Source organism: Acanthaster planci, linkage group LG06 (genome assembly GCF_054643075.1).
Source record: "Acanthaster planci isolate LZ-2023a linkage group LG06, COTS_SCS, whole genome shotgun sequence".
Taxonomy (NCBI): domain Eukaryota; kingdom Metazoa; phylum Echinodermata; class Asteroidea; order Valvatida; family Acanthasteridae; genus Acanthaster; species Acanthaster planci.
In genome coordinates this window covers 823,428-841,461 of record NC_141782.1, presented here as the reverse complement: position 1 = coordinate 841,461, position 18,034 = coordinate 823,428, and the positions used below count along the sequence as shown (strand labels likewise).

At 41.9% G+C, this 18,034-nt stretch overlaps 2 protein-coding genes across 2 annotated transcripts; both read right to left on the bottom strand.

The window, feature by feature from the left end:
• Positions 1-12: 12 nt before the first annotated feature.
• On the bottom strand, positions 13-7,697 carry LOC147798718 (cytochrome P450 3A29-like). The gene is made up of 13 exons (XM_087137574.1): positions 7,497-7,697; positions 6,887-6,980; positions 5,918-5,970; positions 5,524-5,620; positions 5,172-5,288; positions 4,468-4,556; positions 4,234-4,382; positions 3,301-3,437; positions 2,958-3,098; positions 2,329-2,549; positions 1,779-1,916; positions 1,397-1,559; positions 13-1,199 (listed from the first exon to the last, which is right to left on the bottom strand). Exons 1-13 carry the CDS (start codon positions 7,565-7,567, stop codon positions 1,125-1,127), a joined length of 1,545 nt encoding a protein of 514 aa, XP_086993700.1. The 5' UTR covers positions 7,568-7,697; the 3' UTR covers positions 13-1,124.
• Positions 7,698-8,362: 665 nt separating this feature from the next.
• LOC110974766 (cytochrome P450 3A6-like) lies at positions 8,363-17,121 on the bottom strand. Its single transcript, XM_022226630.2, has 13 exons — positions 16,990-17,121; positions 16,306-16,399; positions 15,314-15,366; positions 15,033-15,129; positions 14,660-14,776; positions 14,230-14,318; positions 13,645-13,793; positions 12,584-12,720; positions 12,229-12,369; positions 11,672-11,892; positions 11,145-11,282; positions 10,783-10,945; positions 8,363-10,628 (listed from the first exon to the last, which is right to left on the bottom strand). Exons 1-13 carry the CDS (start codon positions 17,109-17,111, stop codon positions 10,554-10,556), a joined length of 1,596 nt encoding a protein of 531 aa, XP_022082322.2. The 5' UTR covers positions 17,112-17,121; the 3' UTR covers positions 8,363-10,553.
• Positions 17,122-18,034: the final 913 nt, after the last annotated feature.

Below are 18,034 nucleotides of genomic sequence, written 5' to 3'. Positions count from 1 at the left end.
GATTGAGACTGGTTTGCAATGTCGTGATGTCATATTTATTGAGCTGGGCTTATAGGCAGAAAAAAGGGTCAAATATTAAGCAAACGCACCCCCCCCAAAAAAAAACAGCTTTGCTGAACCACCTTTGACCGCCTAGGCAGAGGGTTTAGAGGCAAATGCATTCTGCAATTTCTTCGTCGCTCATGTAATCCCCAAGGTTTTCAGGGGCGAAAATTGTCTTCAAAGTGACGCAGTTATTTGTTGTGTATTTGGACCACGATAATTTTTCAGTATAATAAAACATATCTTATTACACTAAACCAGAAAAATGTCCAAATCTGACATTATGATAAATGAAAATCTGACGTATATGCATTAGACGCAAAGCCAAACGATAAAGCAAACTATTTTAAACATGATCCAACCCTTGATGACTTTATATATCATACAGCTAGGTCAGCAAAGCTTCTACAGCCACCCGTACAGGAGGTAATTTACAAAGCCCCGCCATTCAAAAAAATAGATCAATTAGTGTACAAGTGCAAAATTGAAACCATTAAATTTCCTTTCTGAAACATACCCATTCTGCTTTCTGCTGATGATGCAGAGAAAAATCGTTTATAATGTTGCCAGATATGTAATCTGCTTTAAACTTGCAGTTCAAATGCGGCTTGTTGACATTAAAGGTACATGTAACGTTCACTCCGAGCAAGATCGAAACATAAATCAATTTCAAATTTATCTACAAAAAGTCAATTCTAAACAAAAAAGTCCATTAAGATAAAAACTATAAAGCCACATCGTGTTTATGGTGATTATATTTTATCATTACGTTAATCGTGCGCTCAGTATAAACAAGACTACAGAAACATAAAAAGGTGACTACTATAAAAATCACTTAAAGCGGTAAGTTTGACCCCTCATTACTCTAAAGTCGGTTTTCTTACCTGGAAAGGATTTAATTGAAACAGAAACGTTTTAGACTATTTATTTGTACAATGAAGGGGTCGATATACTTCTTGTTGCCAAATTTCTTGTTGAAAGAAATAGTGTTCAATGATATTTCAGAGCAATTCTTTCAATAAGATCTTGTAGGGTTGCTGAATGGACACTAGTTGGGATGTAAGGAACACAGGCTGGATAGTCTAGTTCCTCGGTATGACCTTCAACTTGATACTCTTGGGTGATAGAAGTCCGGCTTTTCCAAGGGTCGGTGGAATCTGAATAAAGGAAAACAAACACTATGCTGCTATTAAAGGAACTTTTTACAGCCAATACAAGCTCTGCTCAGGATTTGTCGCTCCAAAGATGTATCCCTCAGCTAAAAAGCCTCTGGCTTTTCAGATTTCACAGGAATATCGGCTGAAGTATCTTTCACTTTCAATGCATGACAATACCATGCTATGGTCTAGTTTACCTCGGTCTCCGAGCTGACATCGAAGCGATACTGTTGCATCACACGGACCAGCGCCATCTTGGCTTCCATCAAGGCAAAGCGCATGCCTATGCAGTTCCGGGGACCAAAGCCAAACGGCAGAAAAGTACATGGTTTGATGGTGGCCTTGTTCTCAGGGCTGAACCTGGAACCAAGAATTTTCCCAATTCCAGTAAATACTAAGCTATAAATACGGATATAAGTACCTTTCACTGTCGCCTGTTTCTTGATGCGCACGTTCGGGGTGAATGGGTACGCAGATACAAGGAGTCATATATATATCGTGGCATTGACATTGGTCGCAAGAGATTGCAACAGGTTGTAACGAGTTATGACAAAATCGTGTTAAAGTACGTCTGTTTACCTTTCGGGGTCGAAGTTGGAGGGATTTTCCCAGTATTGTTCATCATAGTGAAGCGTCCAGGTGCTTACAATCAAGTGCACGCCCTTTTCAATGGTTAGGCCATCGACAGTCACGGTGTCGTTGCACACACGATCAAACCTACGGAGCGCATCAAACAAAGCAAGTTTACTGGATGGACAGCCGAGTGATTGTTTGTAAAACCAAACCCCGTTTTAGGAACTTAGTTTGAAAAAAAATTGGCAGGTTTACAAAAGCACTGTGAGAACGAACATGTGGCACATTAGACAAACGGGAAATATTTCAAAACTTCTCAAGTAAAGAACCAAGGTATCAACGCGCGCTACGTGCCCTCAAATACTTCACAAGTCTGACACGATGTCAAATCCAGCTGAAAGTTTAACGACATCGGTACAAGTTTGCTGATATGGGAATTTTTGAGACTGGAAGAGGTAACTGGTTAATCGTAAAAAGCCATCTACGCCCAAACCCCAACCGGTTGGCACTCATAACGATGTATTAATATACATTGTGACAGACAGAGTATTCTTACACTACGGCTGGAGGGTACATGCGCAATGACTCGTTGATGACCATGTCCAAATACTCCATCTTGGCGATGACGTCATAGCCAAGGTCGTCTCTTGTGGGTGCGAGGTTGTCAATCTCAGCGTGTAGCTTCTCCTGTGCTTCTTGGTTGGTAGCCAGCAGGTAAGCAGTGAAGCTAAGCAACGTGTTGGTTGTCTCGTACCCAGCCAGAAAGAAGATGAGCGACTGCAACATTTCGAGAGATACGAGCAAAAGGGGGCAAAAAAAAATAGTTTCGAATGAGGTTTATTACGTTGGTTTCTTAAATCCTGCTACAATATTACCTAAAAAGATACCATTTAAGAGGCCAGACGTCGGCATTCTGAGATACGATGAATGATGAAAACGAGAAATAAATACTATTAAAGTTACTCGAACCCACGACCTCCTGCTTACTAGTGCAGATGTCTTAGTGCAGACATCTGCACTAGTAAGCAGGAGGTCGTGGGTTCGAGTCCCACCCGAGTAAGCTTGTGAGGTTTTTTCGCAAGCTCTCGGACAAGCACTGAGCATACAGTGTTTATTAATATACGTTGGGTAAGGGCAAACCCGTTATATATAATTTGCATCATTCTGTCTAAAAGTAAAAATCACCTGAGCCATGACATCTTCGGTTGAGAGGGGTTTTCGAGGGGCCACGCTCCTGTTCTGGTTGTCCTCTGGGAGAGAAGTGCCATTCTGTTCGAACTCGTCGTCGTTGTGGGCGTTCAGCATGAGTTGCAGAAGATCGACACGCTGTCAAAATGGCGTACAGAGCAACGATCATAATAATCCAACACACTTTGCAAGAACTGAAATTTCTATTCAGGTATGTATTGGTAAGTCCATCCTTTTTTTTTTTTTGAATTCTACAACCGAATTGATCTTTTCCCCTCAATTTTTGTTTTGTTTTGACGAAGACTAAACTCTGGATCCCAGCTACGTCAACACCATCTACCTTTGATGCTTGAGACCCCTCAGCCGATCGCATTTTGCACGCAGTCTCCGTAACGTCCATGAAAAACTTGATGGCGTCGGGCGGAACCGGGTTAATTTTCAAGAAGGCAAAGACATGCTTGAGGAACGGGAAAGCACCTGCCGAAATGTTGTTAAGCAAAAAGTTGTTAATGCAGCCTGTTCTTTCCGGATGATCGCTTTGAAGACTCCCTTTGGAATCTTTGACTACACACATTCAGGAAAGGCTTTATTTACTGAAATTAGAAGCAACTATTTCACTTTCTTCAAACTGCAAAATGTTTTGTTCCGTGACCTTCTGTTACATATCGGCTATAATGAACGATAATCAGTCATAAAAATTGATTGTTGGAATCGATTAAGTATGACATGCCATTTCCGAAGGAGCCGTTGATGGCGATGGAATAAGCCTATTCCATTGAGAATTTTCCTTGATATCGCAACAGTGCATTTTATTAAAGACCCGATCCTTCAGGAGTTTTAAAGCACGTGCTCAATGCAACTTTTGACCGAAACAACGAACCCACACGAAAGACTGAGTTGAAACTCCAGGCCTGTCGTAACATGCATGCCCAGTTTATGGAAAATCGGACATATTGTACAGCCGAATTCTTAGGGTGGAATCCGGCCCCCGGCTCTGAGATTAGGGTAAATTACTTTGAGAAACTAACAACAAATAAATGATTGATAGAGATACGATGACACTTTTTACTTTCAAACGAGAGCATCTTGGAATCAAAATGTGCAAGGCCGACTTTTTTTAGCGTTACGTGATCAGTCAAGGACTGCTGAGTGAGAGATAAAGAACCTCAATTTTCCTGGAGCTAGGTCTCATGAACTGTTCGGTTGAAATGTTCTGTTAGTTAGTTGCATACTTATGAAAACATTAATGCACCCTTTTTAAGGATAAACTCACAGAGTAACAAAACAAACGGATTCATCCTCGTAAATGCAAACGCTTTCTTCGCATACTTGACAAAAGGGTCGTCCTTGTTCTGTTGGGAGTCAACCTTGACCCCAAAACCGCAACTGGCGACCACGTCCATTGTAAAAGCCCCAAACACCCTGAAAAGAAGACAAAGTCAAATGAACTCTGGCCTTCATTTAGATGCACTACAACATTTTCCAACCTGCAGGAGCGATAACTTACTCTCTGCAATCCACTGCCTTTCCTCCAGCCCGCGATCTGCTGAAATTTGTCACCATAGTATCGCAACATTCATTGATCATCGCAGACATCTGGGATGATTGTAAGATAGCACAGAAAACATAAATCTCAAAGTTGAAAGTAGCATGCAAATGCCATTCCATAAACTCACGTGACCTACTAAAAAACCTGAGCAAAGTTGCGTAGAAAAACAATCTCAGTACGAAATACAATGTAGAGCAGATAAACAGCCTTCTGAAAGGACAAAATTGGCCCCAATGAGGCCAATTTCATAGAGCTAGCTGCTTAAGTACAAAATTTGTTTAGGCGTAAAAAAAAGTGCTCGAAATAGGTTACCAGCCCAAAACTCCAGTGTGATGTATATTGTTTTGGAATGGTATTCATCTGTCTTTTGGTTAGCATGACAATCACGTAGATTTTGAGCTGGTAGCCTTCGTTTTTTTAAGCAAGTTTTCACGCTTAAGCAAATTTTGTGCTTAATAAGCAGCTCTGTGAAGTTAGCCCACTTGAGTGTCAACAGATATTAAATCTACAACACTTGACAAAATTTGGCTAATGTCGCCAGTTTGGACAAGAGCACGGTGAATCTTGAATCGTCTTGCCCTTGACATTTCAGTGCTAAATAAAACAGAAAAACAAAGCAAAAGCCAAGAAATGGCGACTGAAAAAAGGCAAGGCAAGGGTACCCTTTTCATCTTGGAGGCACTGAACGACGGAGTGATCACATTACGAATCTCCTTCCACTCCTCGTCATCTAGCCGAGTCAAGCCCCGATTAAGTGGCCGCTGGGATAGTGGAATTTTCTGCAGGAGGCAAGAGATGTATCGGTCGCATATAAGCAACGTATTCCTCAGGTGTAAGGGAAGTATATAGCTCAACAAACAAAACTCTTCAACAGTGTCCATTTATAATCATGTTTTCCCCTCAAACCAGTAGAAAGAAGAAATAGTCTCGACAATCCAGGCCCTGAAGATTCTTGGAATTTCCCCAATTAACCTCTGACAATAGGCAGAGCATGGTGAGCAAAGAACATCTCACCCGGCGGTTGCAAAAACTGGAGAAGTTCTTGACAAGAATGTTCTTCAGGAGATCGGGATCGGTGATGATCAGGACTGGTGTTCGGAAGTCATACGTCCTATAAGAATTCAGGAAGGAATCAAGACAGATTCGTTCTTATTTGTAACTGACTTTCCAGGAAAACACGCCCGTTTCCCTCTCATAAAATGGTTTGTGATCAAACTTTGTAGAAAATGATTAGGCCCTATGTCTTTCAAACAAAAGGCACGAAACGAGGACAAATGCTGATCACATTGTTACATTACAGGAAATCTGATATCTTACTATACCAAACCAATCATCCTTTCCGAGTCACACTGGTTTCAGCTTATCACGAAAAAAGTTCAAACGCAAAACTACGTTTTGTTTACCGTACCCGACGACTTTTCCGTACTTCTTGGCATAATCAGTGAAGACGGTTTGGAATCCCTGTGGGAAAAAAAGGTAAAATGATGTAAGGTTAAAAAAAAACCAGGTTAGAATTTCAAAAAGTATATCAAGTGCTCTAGGTCTACGTCTTGTGAGTTAAGATGGGCCCGAAATTGTCCTAGTCACGGTGGCTTCTTTGGTAGTAACTGCGCATTGCTGGTACACGAACTACTATGAGCCGCAAGCTTTGCGTGGCTTATAGCTATCAAGAAAATGTGCATTCCAGACCAACATGGCCCTTTTCAATATGAGGGGATGCTCCTCCTCAAGGCTGATTACGTGGTCAAATGCAGAAATCTGACGTAGACGTTGCTCGATAATACACTGTCATTATCTTCATAATCAGGTCTGGTACAGATCCCATGGTATCATGACAATATTTCTTTTTCTTAGTTTATTGTGCGACTTTTACTGCAGTGTTCCAAACAAATTTTCCCTGCCCTTTCGAAATTGTCCCCGAAGTTTTATTTCCATGAAGACTAAAAATGTTTCGTTTTAAAAAAATGGCAAACTTTTTTTATCTCCCTACATTGAAAAACAACCAAATTTTTCACACAATAAGGCCGTTAATTAAACTTAAAAACATGACACCTCTCCCTGTGACAAAAGAGAGGAACTACGCCTCTATGATGACCAATCTAAGGAAATTATAGAAACTATATGAGCTTTGACCAGTTCACATTGTTCGTATATCACCGTTGCTAACCCTTTGCGACTCAATACAGATCCAATGCAAACAATGCTGGGGCAACAGACAAAAAGTTAGGCCTAAGTACCACCAACCAAACACCGCTAACAAAGTTAATTATTCACAGGTCTCACCACACGGGTAGAGTCAGGGGAAAAACGACTAAGAATAGACTGGGACGGAGATTAAGCGAAAGATACTGAAGTCAGATTTCAATCAAAATCTTACATGGCGCCACTGTAGGATGTTGCCAAAGAAGGGGATATAGTCTGGCACCGGGATGCCTCGTCTCTGGAAGTACTGATGGCACCACCAATCATACCTGGAAATTGAAGGACAGTAGATTCTTGGACAGCAGAAACTATAGTTAAATTGACTATTTTGGTGAGAGGAGGCCTCTTGTGAACTTTTAACAAGGCTGTACCAATCGCTGCTTCCAGCCTATAACCTTGGTATCAAGTCAGTACTTGGTTTTGTGCTTCACGCGTGCACGCCACGATCTACGCGGACCACCTGTGCGCAGGGACGTTAGTTGCCTTGTCAATCTAACGACTTGTCATTAAGTCTAATTCCAACCCATTTCTCCAGTGGCGGCTGTCAACTTTACCTGGCAAGTTCAATTTCCCTATGTCCAGTGGTCCCTAAAGAGCGAGTGTTGAGCCAGAATGTGGTTAAATTATTGTCACTCTGTGTAAAAAAAGCAAGCTGCATTTCCTAGATCAGAAAGTTATACCGTCTGATGTGCGACTACGCATTTGCCAAGGTCACGGTAGACAGAGCAGTTACCGCGATGCAATGAAGAAATAAATGTTTTAAATATACCAGCAGGAGATCTTACCATGCCAACATGAGCACCACTCCGACAACTAACACCCAAGTTACCGACACGTCGAATCCAAACAGCTCCATATCCGTACGCTGCTACTGTACAGAAAAATTGAGATCAGTGTGACAACGTTGAATAACAGTGCCCAGAAGAAGCGAGCGCTTTTACGTGGGCCTTTCCGATCAAAGGTGAAGTCTGCCATGTCCGAGTGAATCGAGCTTTAATTGTTATGGCAGAGTCCTTACCCGAAAGGTGTACACTTAAGGGTCACACGACCTTTCCAGTAGACCTATTATCATCCGTTTTTCCAATGAACCCGTACGTCACACAATTTATGTAATTGTATTGCACAGTGACATACACGGGGGGCAAGTTAGCATTTCGTTTTGGTAAATACAATTGTATAAAATGTATTGTTGTAAAATGTATATAAAGGATCTCATTATAAAAACTATGAATCAATTGAAATCATCCCCACGTTTTGATACCGCATGTTTAAGTGTTGGGCGATTTCAATACTAATAAAAAGTAATAACGCGTCTGTTGAAAACATTTACTTGATGAACTCAGAACCAAGAGTCACGTTCTCCAGCATATTTTGAGAGTGTGACGGACAAGAGGGCGCTATTTGGTTTGGGTGAATCGTTCTTTACTAGCAGACATATTACAAAGCTGTCTCATCAGTGGCGTATGGAATTCCATATCTGCCGTCGCCCGTCGTCCGTCGCATTTTGCTTTTTGTTGTGTCCCAATTCTGCCATTTACCAGTTCCAAACATGCCATTTTCCGTCGTGCGTCGCCCGTCGTCCGTCGCCCGTCGTGCGTCGCCCGTCGTGCGTCGTCCGTCGTGCGTCGTCCGTCGCCCGTCAAATGGGTTGCATAGGACATGCAAAAGCCGTTGTTTAACAAATGACAATGTGATGATTCCATTCACTTCTAAAGTTCTTTTCCGAATAAGGCAAGTACAAATCCCACCTGCAAAGCATATACTAGTCACATAATTAATTCCAATAATGCTAGACTACCCCTGCCCCTTGACAAGAAAATATTGCCTCTCTGAGAATTCAACCAAGTGTTTTGGGGGAAAAACATTTTCAGCAAAAATTGTTCCGGCCAACTTACCCACAGTGTTATTCTAATTTGCATACTGTAAAAATGTGCCGACTTGTTTTCATCAAATTCCAGGAAGAAATCTGCCAACCGATACAGATATTCTATCTTGCCCTCTCAATTTCACCTTGAAATCCAGAAATACTAGACGTGCTGTGGATAACAAACTGTTTATTAAATGTATTGTTAGGGGGCAATTACCACTTGGTTTACATTTCAGAAAATATGACGTGTTGGTTTTTGTGGGTGTGTATGCCATGGTGGATAGACCAATGAGAACAGGTTGTCCAGCATATCAGCATTATTTATGGGGCTAACAAGTAACGTTACTGTTTAATAGACGTCTGTGAGCCAACCTGCAAATAAAGTCATGTCTAATTTGGAGTATACAGCAGATTTCATCATAGGTATACCCACCCTCAAAATAATGTTGAATCAGTTCGTCTCTTATGAAAACTATTGGGAATCAAACATTGTAAATAATCTATTATTTACATTCCGTTCTGTGGGATATCGTGCAGGGACAGACAGAAATATCACATACTAGACTATAGACCTAAAGTCTGGCTGTTAACGAGTAAATTGAAGTTACGTCTAGAGTAACTAAGTTATCGAGAAAAACAATCTACCGTAACAAAAGTCTATTTTGTTGATTTATTTATGTAACCAAAATGGTGTTATTTCATATACACGTTACTTAGCCGATGTCAGGACATTATTTCTTCTTTCAATTGGAGTTTGGCGCAACTGCAAAAACGAATACATGTACATCTTCTAGTTCTATTGCTAGAATGAGAGTCAGGCATGGTGGATCGATCGAACAAGGACATGTACATGTGAAATGATCAAGGGTCAAGGTTAAAAATACCACTGCGCAATCGTGACAAAAAAAAACCACGAGCGACGCACGACGGGCGACGGACGACGCACGACAGGCGACGCACGACGGACGACGCACGACGGGCGACCCACGACGGGCGACGCACGACGGACGACGCACAACGAGCGACGGGCGACGCACGACGGGCGACGCCAGATATGGAATTCCATAGTGGCGTAAGTTCGTGCCAGAAATGGAAGATGGGGATTTGTGGGTATAACCGTGACCAGCAAGAAATGAGAACAAGGGGTACTCCCCCAACATGTCCAATCGCTATACAAACTCTAGACTATTTTTTATCTAACACATCCCCCTTAGATGTCTGAAAAGAATTCCTCAGATTCCAGTGAAACAATGACCAACACAAAGGGGGGGGGTTCTGTTCTTCTCATACCTTGCTGTATATGTTTGTGGGTGAAGCATGACTAGCCTGGCCATGGCAAGTTGAAAAGGCGGGTGGGGGGGACTGAGACCATAAATCACTATAGCGGTCGGTGTTCATGACACATGTACATCTGTATTATGCATTACATTCATCCGGAATTTAGGCCCTTATTGCTTTCTTTTATAGTTTTCCCTATTTCCGTGCCAGTTGTAGTCCTTGGGAAGTCCAAAAACGTCTTAACAATCCCCTTTATATTCTGCTCACAACGGAATAGTAGCAGGCCCATCAGATAATTCGATAGCACATTCCCGACCTCAAATAGTGGGGGGGGTATACCCCATCCCCTGGGATTCACGCCAATGTCTAACACGCTTAAATGATGTATTATATCACTACGTTAAGTGCATTTAGTATAAAATGACTATGCCATTATGTTATTAATGACACTGACACTTCAAGCAGTTTGACACATCAGTACTCTCACGTTCTTATACTCTTAACTTGAAAGAAAGATTTCATTGAAACTGGACACGTTCCACACTATTTCATATGTACAATACGGGCATCGATGTGCTCCCTAACGGTTTCTTGGTTAAAGCCATATTTTTCAATGATGATCTTGAAGTATGATTTTTTGATGACAGCGTTGCTGAATGGACGCTATTTCAGATGTAAGGCGTACAGGATGGATAACCTAGTTCCTTGGTATGACCTTCAACTTGATACTCTTGGGTGACAGGAGTTCAGCTTTTCCAAGGGTCGGTGGAATCTGAATAAACGTCAAGAAAAAAGTCCTGTTATGAAAGGAACGTTTTGCAGCCAATAGTTAAAGCTCTGCGCAGGATTTGTAGCTTCACGTATATGTATCAGATATCGCCCAACTTGTCTGGCAGTTTTAGCGCATGATAAATGGACTAGTTTACCTCGGTCTCCGAGCTGACATCGAAGCGATACTGTTGCATCACACGGACCACCGCCATCTTGCCTTGCATCAAGGCAAAGCGCATACCTATGCAGTTACGGGGACCAAAGCCAAAGGGCAGAAAAGTGCACGGCTTGATGGCAGCCTTGTTCTCAGGGCTGAACCTGGAACAACAGAATTTGCCAGTTCCATTAAATACTACGCTAGGGAGATAATATCTGTCACTGTCCTCTATCCCTTGATGTGCACCTTAGGGGTGAAAGGGCACGCAGATGCAAGGAGTCATTTAGTTCTCGACACTGACATTGGTTGCAAAAGATGACAAAGTATAGTGTCACTGTGTAATAAGGTACTTCTGTTTACCTCTCGGGGGCGAACTTGGAGGGACTTTCCCAGTATTGTTCATCATAGTGAAGCGTCCAGGTGCTTACAATCAAGTGCACGCCCTTTTCAATGGTGAGGCCGTTGACAGTCACAGTGTCGTTACACACACGATCAAACCTGCATAGCGAATGATTCCAATAAAGGCAAGTTTTGCAAAAAATAATCGTTTTTGAAGTTGGTTTGCAAAAACTTGGCATGTATATAAACGCACTGTTAAAAGACAAAACGTACAATATCAAGAAGGGGACATATTTCAAAACTTCCCAGGCCACGATACAACCTATCAACACACCTTACACGCTCTAAAATACTTCAGAGTTTGACATGATATCACGTCAAGTAGAAGGTTGCATTTACGTTTGCTTTCAGCAACATCAGGACAAGTCTGTTGAGATGGGAATATTTTAGACTGGAATGGACATGTGACAACTAAATCAACGTTAATAAGTAATCCAAGAAAAAATTTCCTAGGTACTATTTTATACATGTATACACAGTGTGCTTACGCGACGGCTGGAGGGTACATGCGCAATGACTCGTTAATGACCATGTCCAAATACTCCATCTTGGCGATGACGTCATAGCCAATGCTATCTCTTGTGGGTGCGAGGTTGTCAATCTCAGCGTGTAGCTTCCCCTGCGCTTCTTGGTTGGTGGCCAGCAGGTAAGCGGTGAAGCTAAGCAGTGTGCTGGTTGTCTCGTACCCAGCCAGGAAAAAGATAAGCGACTGTAACATTTTGACAGATATTGCAAAGTTTAATAGTTTCAAACGAAGATAACTACGGTGGTTTAAGAACGCTTTCCAACTTGAGATCCTGCTAAAATATTATCTGAAAAGATTTCATTTTAGAGGCCTGACGGCCTGATAAGGAGGCTAGTTTCAAACGAGGATACAACTACGGTGGCTTAAATGCCTTCCGATTTGCTAAGATCCTGCTACAATATTATCTAAAAAGATGCCATTATAGAGGTCAGACGTCAGCATTTTGAGAAATACTATTAAAGTGACATTAGCAGGCAAAGTATCTCAAGTTGCATCATCCTGTCTAAAAGTAAAATCCACCTGAGCCATGACATCTTCGGTTGAGAGGGGTTTTCGAGGGGCCACACTCCTGTTCTGGTTGTCCTCTGAGAAAGGCGTGTTCTCCTGGTCTAACTCGTCGTCGTTGTGGGCGTTCAGCATGAGTTGCAGAAGATCGACACGCTGTCAAAATGGCGTAAAGAGCAGCGATCATAAATATCGGACACAGTTTTCAAGAACTGAGATTTCTCTTCAGGTAACGTCATGCGTCGCAGGGTCCAACCTTCTTTAAATTCGGTATTCTTCAAATGAAAACTGATTCATCGTTTTCACGATATTTTTGTTTTGTTTTGACAAAGACTAAACTCTGGACCCTAGTAACGACAACAACATCTACCTTTGAGGCTTTGGACTCCTCAGCCAATCGCATTTCGCGCGCAGTCTCCGTAACGTCCATGAAAAACTTGATGGCGTCGGGCGGAACCGGGTTAATTTTCAAGAAGGCACAGACATGCTTCAGGAACGGGAAAGCACCTGCCGAAATATTGTTAAGCAGAAAGTTGTTAATGCAGCCTGTTCTTTCCAGATGATCGCTTGAAGACATCCTCCTAAAGAATCTTTGATTCTACACATGCATTCGGACGAAAAACAGCAGGTCTCATTAGCCAATTTTATAAGCAACTTTTCACAAATTGTTTTTTAATATGCAAAACTATTTGTTCCGTTGCCCTCTGTTCAAATTAATGACAGCTAAAATAAGCCACAGTCATTCATAAAATGGATTGTTGGAACGATTAAGAATGATTTGACCCTAAAAGAGCCCGGGTTGGAATTCACCCCCCCTCCCTTTGATTTTTCCGCAATATTGCCGCAGTGCATTTATTCACGACCCGAGCCCTTACATTGGAGAAACTTGGTGCAGTCATTTTCATACCAAGTTTGTGAAATCGAACTGCTCTTCTTTCGCTGCCCTACTTTTTTCCCTTCTGGCAGGTCAAACAAAGATATACATTAGGACGTATGGCCTTGAACTTTAGATGAAGTTAACGACAAACTAGCATGACAGACCATGTTGAAACTCAGTACTGATAAGGAGTGCAGTTATACGCACAGTTTTAAAAAATCAGGCACGGGACAGCCGCGTTCTCTGAGATGGCCTCAAAAGACGGTGCTGTTTTATGGTTTTAATTACTCTGAAAACTGTCAGGACGAATAAGTGATTGACAGAGACACAATGTTACATTTGTGCTTTTAGACGGGAATATTATGGAATTAAAATGTGCAAAGCTGACTTTTTCAGCGTTATGTGAGCAGTCAGTGACAGCTGGATTTAAGCGATGAAGAACGTTCATTTTCCTGGAGCTAAAGTTCAAAAAATTTTTTTCGGTTGAAACGTTCTCTTCGTCATCTGAAGACTTATGAAACGTTAACGCATCCTCTTTCCCAGGCTCAACTCACTGAGTAACAGGACAAATGGGTTCATCCTTGTAACTGAGAACGCCTTCTTCGCATACTTGACAAAAGGGTCGTCCTTGTTTTGTTGAGAGTCAACCTTGACCCCAAAACCGCAACTGGCGACGACGTCCATTGTAAAAGCCCCAAACACCCTGAAAAGAAGACAAACTTAAATGAAATCTAACTCTCAAAATTGATTCATTTCTTCAAATAAACATTTTTCGGTCTCCAACAGCGATAAGGTGCTCTCTGCAATCAACTGCCTTTCCTCCAGCCTGCGACCTACTGACGTTTGACACCAGAGTATCGCAACATTCATTAACCCTAACCCTCCTCAATCCTTCGCCTGTTGGAGGACTGAGAAGGGTTAGGGTTAATCATCGCAGACATCTGGGATGATTGCAACAGACAACATCAATCGCAAAGTTGAAAGAAACATGCCAATGGCATTCCATGAACACGTGGGCCCTAAATAGAACAGATAGGCCTAAAGAGTTTCTCATTAGACAAAAAACACTGCTAGTGTCTGAGTCATTTCTTCATCTATACGGAATCAAATATTTTCCAATCTTCAACAGGGTAACTTACTCTGTACAATCCACTGCCTTTCCTCCAGCCTGCGATCTACTAAAGTTTGACACCAGAGTATCGCAACATTCATTGATCATCGCAGACATCTGGGATGATTGTAAGATAGCACAGACAACACCAATCGCAAAGTTGAAAGAAGAATGCCAATGTTATTCCATGAACGCGTGCGCCCTGCTCCCAAAATGTAAGCAAATTGGCAAAAAAAAAACCACAAGCTCATAGCACAATAAAATAGAGCAGATTAAGAGTTTCTCATCGGACAAAACACTGCTGTTGCCAATATGTTAGATTTACAGAAAGTTGGCAAAATCGGGCTTATTTCGAGAGTTTCCATAATAAAGGGTATACATTTTTACTTTGGCATTTAATTCTTTAATGAAAAACGGCAAAGAGAAAAATTTAATAAAAAAGGTACGTTCATGTATACCCTTCTCATCTTGGAGGCACTGAACGACGGCGTAATAACATTACGTATCTCCTTCCACTCCTCATCATTCAGCCAAAGTAAGCCCCGATTAAGTGGTCGCTGGGATATTGGGATTTTCTGCGTGAAGCAAAAGATATATAGGATATACGCAAAGTATTCCAAAGGTATAAGATAAGTATATGCATTCAATAGCTGAACAAACAATATAAGTCGTCTACATTGTCCATTCATAATAACATAATATTGTTTAACCCTCAATTTAATCCATAGACAGAAAAAATAGCCTCAACAATTCCGATCCTTCGAAGATTTTTAGAATTTCCCCGTCGTCCCCTGAAAACAGAAAGAGTGTGGCGAGCAAAGAACATCTTACCCGGTGGTTGCAAAAACTGGAGAAGTTCTTGACAAGGATATTCTTCAGGAGATCGGGATCGGTGATGATCAGGACTGGTGTCCGGAAGTCATACGTCCTACAAGAATTCAGGAAGTAATCAAGACAGCTTTATTCACAACCGTGGTAATTGTCTATCAACAAAATGAAGTCATTTACTTTTCTCAAAAAGGATCTTAAACTATGTACATGTTTGAAATCTGTATTGGGGCTTAATTCTTGCACAGGAGGAAGTTCGAATGCCAGAGTTTAGTTTTCCGTACCCGACAACCTTGCCGTATTTCTTGGCGTAATCAGTGAAGACCGTTTGGAATCCCTGCAGAGTGAATCAAGGTGAAACAATCAAAGATGCAAGAACGGGCAAGATTGCCACACATACTCGAAACTAAATCTATTGCCATAGGTCTAAGTCTTGTAAGTTGTAAATACAAGGGCGTATGTATATATAGACAATAGACGTATAGATGAGTGTGTAAACGCTTTCAATCGTGGATCTATAACAATAGGGGACAATACGGTCCACGGTTGCTGAAGAGTCCACGGTTGGAAAACGTGTACAAAACATATGGGAGGTCTTCTGAAAATGTTAAAGTATGAACAAAAGACGAACAATAGGGAGTCCACGATTGAAGGCGTTTACACATATAGGTGCGTTGCTACAATCTCAATGCACTTCACAAGCAGGTCTAGTTTGGCTTCAAGTTATTAAGTTAGCCATTTTGATTTCCAGTTATAATGCGATATGTTTTATTGCAATGTTACAAAGCAAACTTTCTTTTACCTTTCAAATTTGTCACCTAAATTTTATTTCCCCAAGGTTGAAACTATTTCTCTCGAAAAGGCAAATATTAATTTTTTTTTGTTTTTCCGGCAAACTGAGATACAACCAAATCTTTCACACAATAGGTACCTTAAATATTAATAACATGAAATCCCTCCTCAGTAATAAAGAGTAGAATTATGCCTCTTTTTAACGATCAATCTAAGGAAGTAGAATCATGATCTTTGACCAGGTCGTATTTCTGGTCCGCACATCACTTCCACTCAATGCAAACAATGCTTGGGCAGCGGACCAAACTTTGAAGTACCCCCACCCAACACGAACACCACCCAACAAATAAAGTCAATTATAAATGGGTCTCACAGTCATGGTAAAATCAGGGAAAAACAAACAGGCAGACATCCGAACATGGAACAGACTGGGGACGGAGTTTATGCGAAAGATGCTGAAGTCAGATTTCAATCAAAATCTTACGTGGCGCCACTGTAGGATGTTGCCAAAGAAGGGGATATAGTCTGGCACCGGGATGCCTCGTCTCTGGAAGTACTGATGGCACCACCAATCATACCTGGAAATTGAACGACACTAGACTCTTGGCCAGTAGTAATAATGGCTGAATGCACATTTTGGTGAAATGAGGCCCCTTGTGAACTTGTAACACACAAGGATCGTTGTCCCTAGCTTCCTGACGATGGACCAATCACAAGTCGAAACTTCGTCGGCACGTTAGCGGTACCTAAAACTTAATACATGACACTGTATAATGCTATGGTAATGGATTTTGATTGAAGTTCGCTGATAGAACACGACTACCCATTGATTTTTCCTCGATTTCGCTGCCAGCCAGCGATGATCGTGCCAACCTTGACTGGGTAAGTACGATTCCCTTTGTCTGGCGGTTTCCACCAAGCAAGCGCTGTATTTTCATTATGTTCTGATACATAGTTGTTGTCAGCCCTATGTAAAACATAGTTGTTGTCAGCCCTATGTAAAACATAGTTGTTGTCAGCCCTATGTAAAAAAAGCAAACCGTGGTTTCTGTATCAGAGAGGAAGCAAGCGTTCCATGTGCAGCTACGCATTTCTCATGGTCATGGTAGACACAACAGTTTCCTCGATGTAAGAAATAGATAAAATTTCTTATAAGGAGAGATCTTACCACGCCAACATGAGCACCACGCCGACCACCAGCACCCAAGTTACCGACGCGGTGAGTCCAAACAGCTCCATGTTCGTGCGCTGCAACAGAAAAGTTGCGATCAATGTGACGACGTTGGACATACATGTACAGTGTTCAGAAAAACGCAAGTGGTATACCTGGGCTTTGTAGATTAAAGGTGACATTTGTCACGCTTGAACAGAGCTGTTTTGGCGCAGTCCTCACCGAAAGCTAGGTACACATCTGTGAGTCACGTGACACGACCTTTAAATAACCCTATCATCGGTTGTTGCTTGGAACCTGTACGCCATACAATGTAAGTAACCATGTTGTGCAGTGACATACGGGGACAGACGAATTCCCATTGTTTCAACAAGTAATTGTTCAACACATATGTATGTAAAGGATATTATTATAAATATCATTCACAATGAATGAATTTTGAACCATCATTTACCCCCAAAGACAGTTTTGATATCTTATAAAGTGTTGGCGCATTCGATACTTATTTTGAAAAAATGGTAACATGTCTCCCCAGACAGGAGACCCCCCCCCGCTGGATACGTCGTGGTGTTACGCTCATCCACGAACTTAACCAACACCTCCATGTTTAGTGCCGAACGGCAGCTGCTCAATGGTTAGTATCTGTATAGCCCCCTCTACGGCAGCTCTAAGTCCAATGCGTGTTGTGAGCATTGATAGCTTCCCATAATAGAAGCTCTACACCGTGGAGTAGCCGGGGGGGGGCTGAGGGGCACCCCCCCAATTCCCGGTGTGACCCCCCCCAAATAAAAACGGAGGAATGGATACTGAACAAGGGTAACAAAAATGGCAACCAAGGAAACACACGACTGAAAGCTAGTCCCCCCCCAATAAGATGTCGGTGCCCCTTTGTGCCCCCCACCAGTAAAATCCCAGCCACGCCACTGGCTTTGCATGGTAGCCATCTTGCATGACAGTTCTTTTGTTCCACAGGAAAACCTCCTCTGTACATACCATGTGGTACAAAAACTCTGACCTGTAAAATGGCAGCCATGCAAACTTT

Bases quoted from the DNA above. Each gene is read 5' to 3' on its own strand.
- LOC110974766 (XM_022226630.2), bottom strand. From the start codon at position 17,111: ATGTCCAACGTCGTCACATTGATCGCAACTTTTCTGTTGCAGCGCACG. The intron at 15,130-15,313 runs GTACGGAAAACT...GAATTCTTGTAG, and splicing joins AAATACGGCAAGGTTGTCGG to GACGTATGACTTCCGGACAC. The intron at 12,370-12,583 runs GTAGATGTTGTT...CCATTTTGACAG, and splicing joins AGGAGTCCAAAGCCTCAAAG to CGTGTCGATCTTCTGCAACT.
- LOC147798718 (XM_087137574.1), bottom strand. From the start codon at position 7,567: ATGGAGCTGTTTGGATTCGACGTGTCGGTAACTTGGGTGTTAGTTGTC. The intron at 6,981-7,496 runs GTAAGATCTCCT...TTCAATTTCCAG, and splicing joins GTGGTGCTCATGTTGGCATG to GTATGATTGGTGGTGCCATC. The intron at 1,560-1,778 runs GTAAACAGACGT...TCTTGGTTCCAG, and splicing joins TCCAACTTCGACCCCGAAAG to GTTCAGCCCTGAGAACAAGG.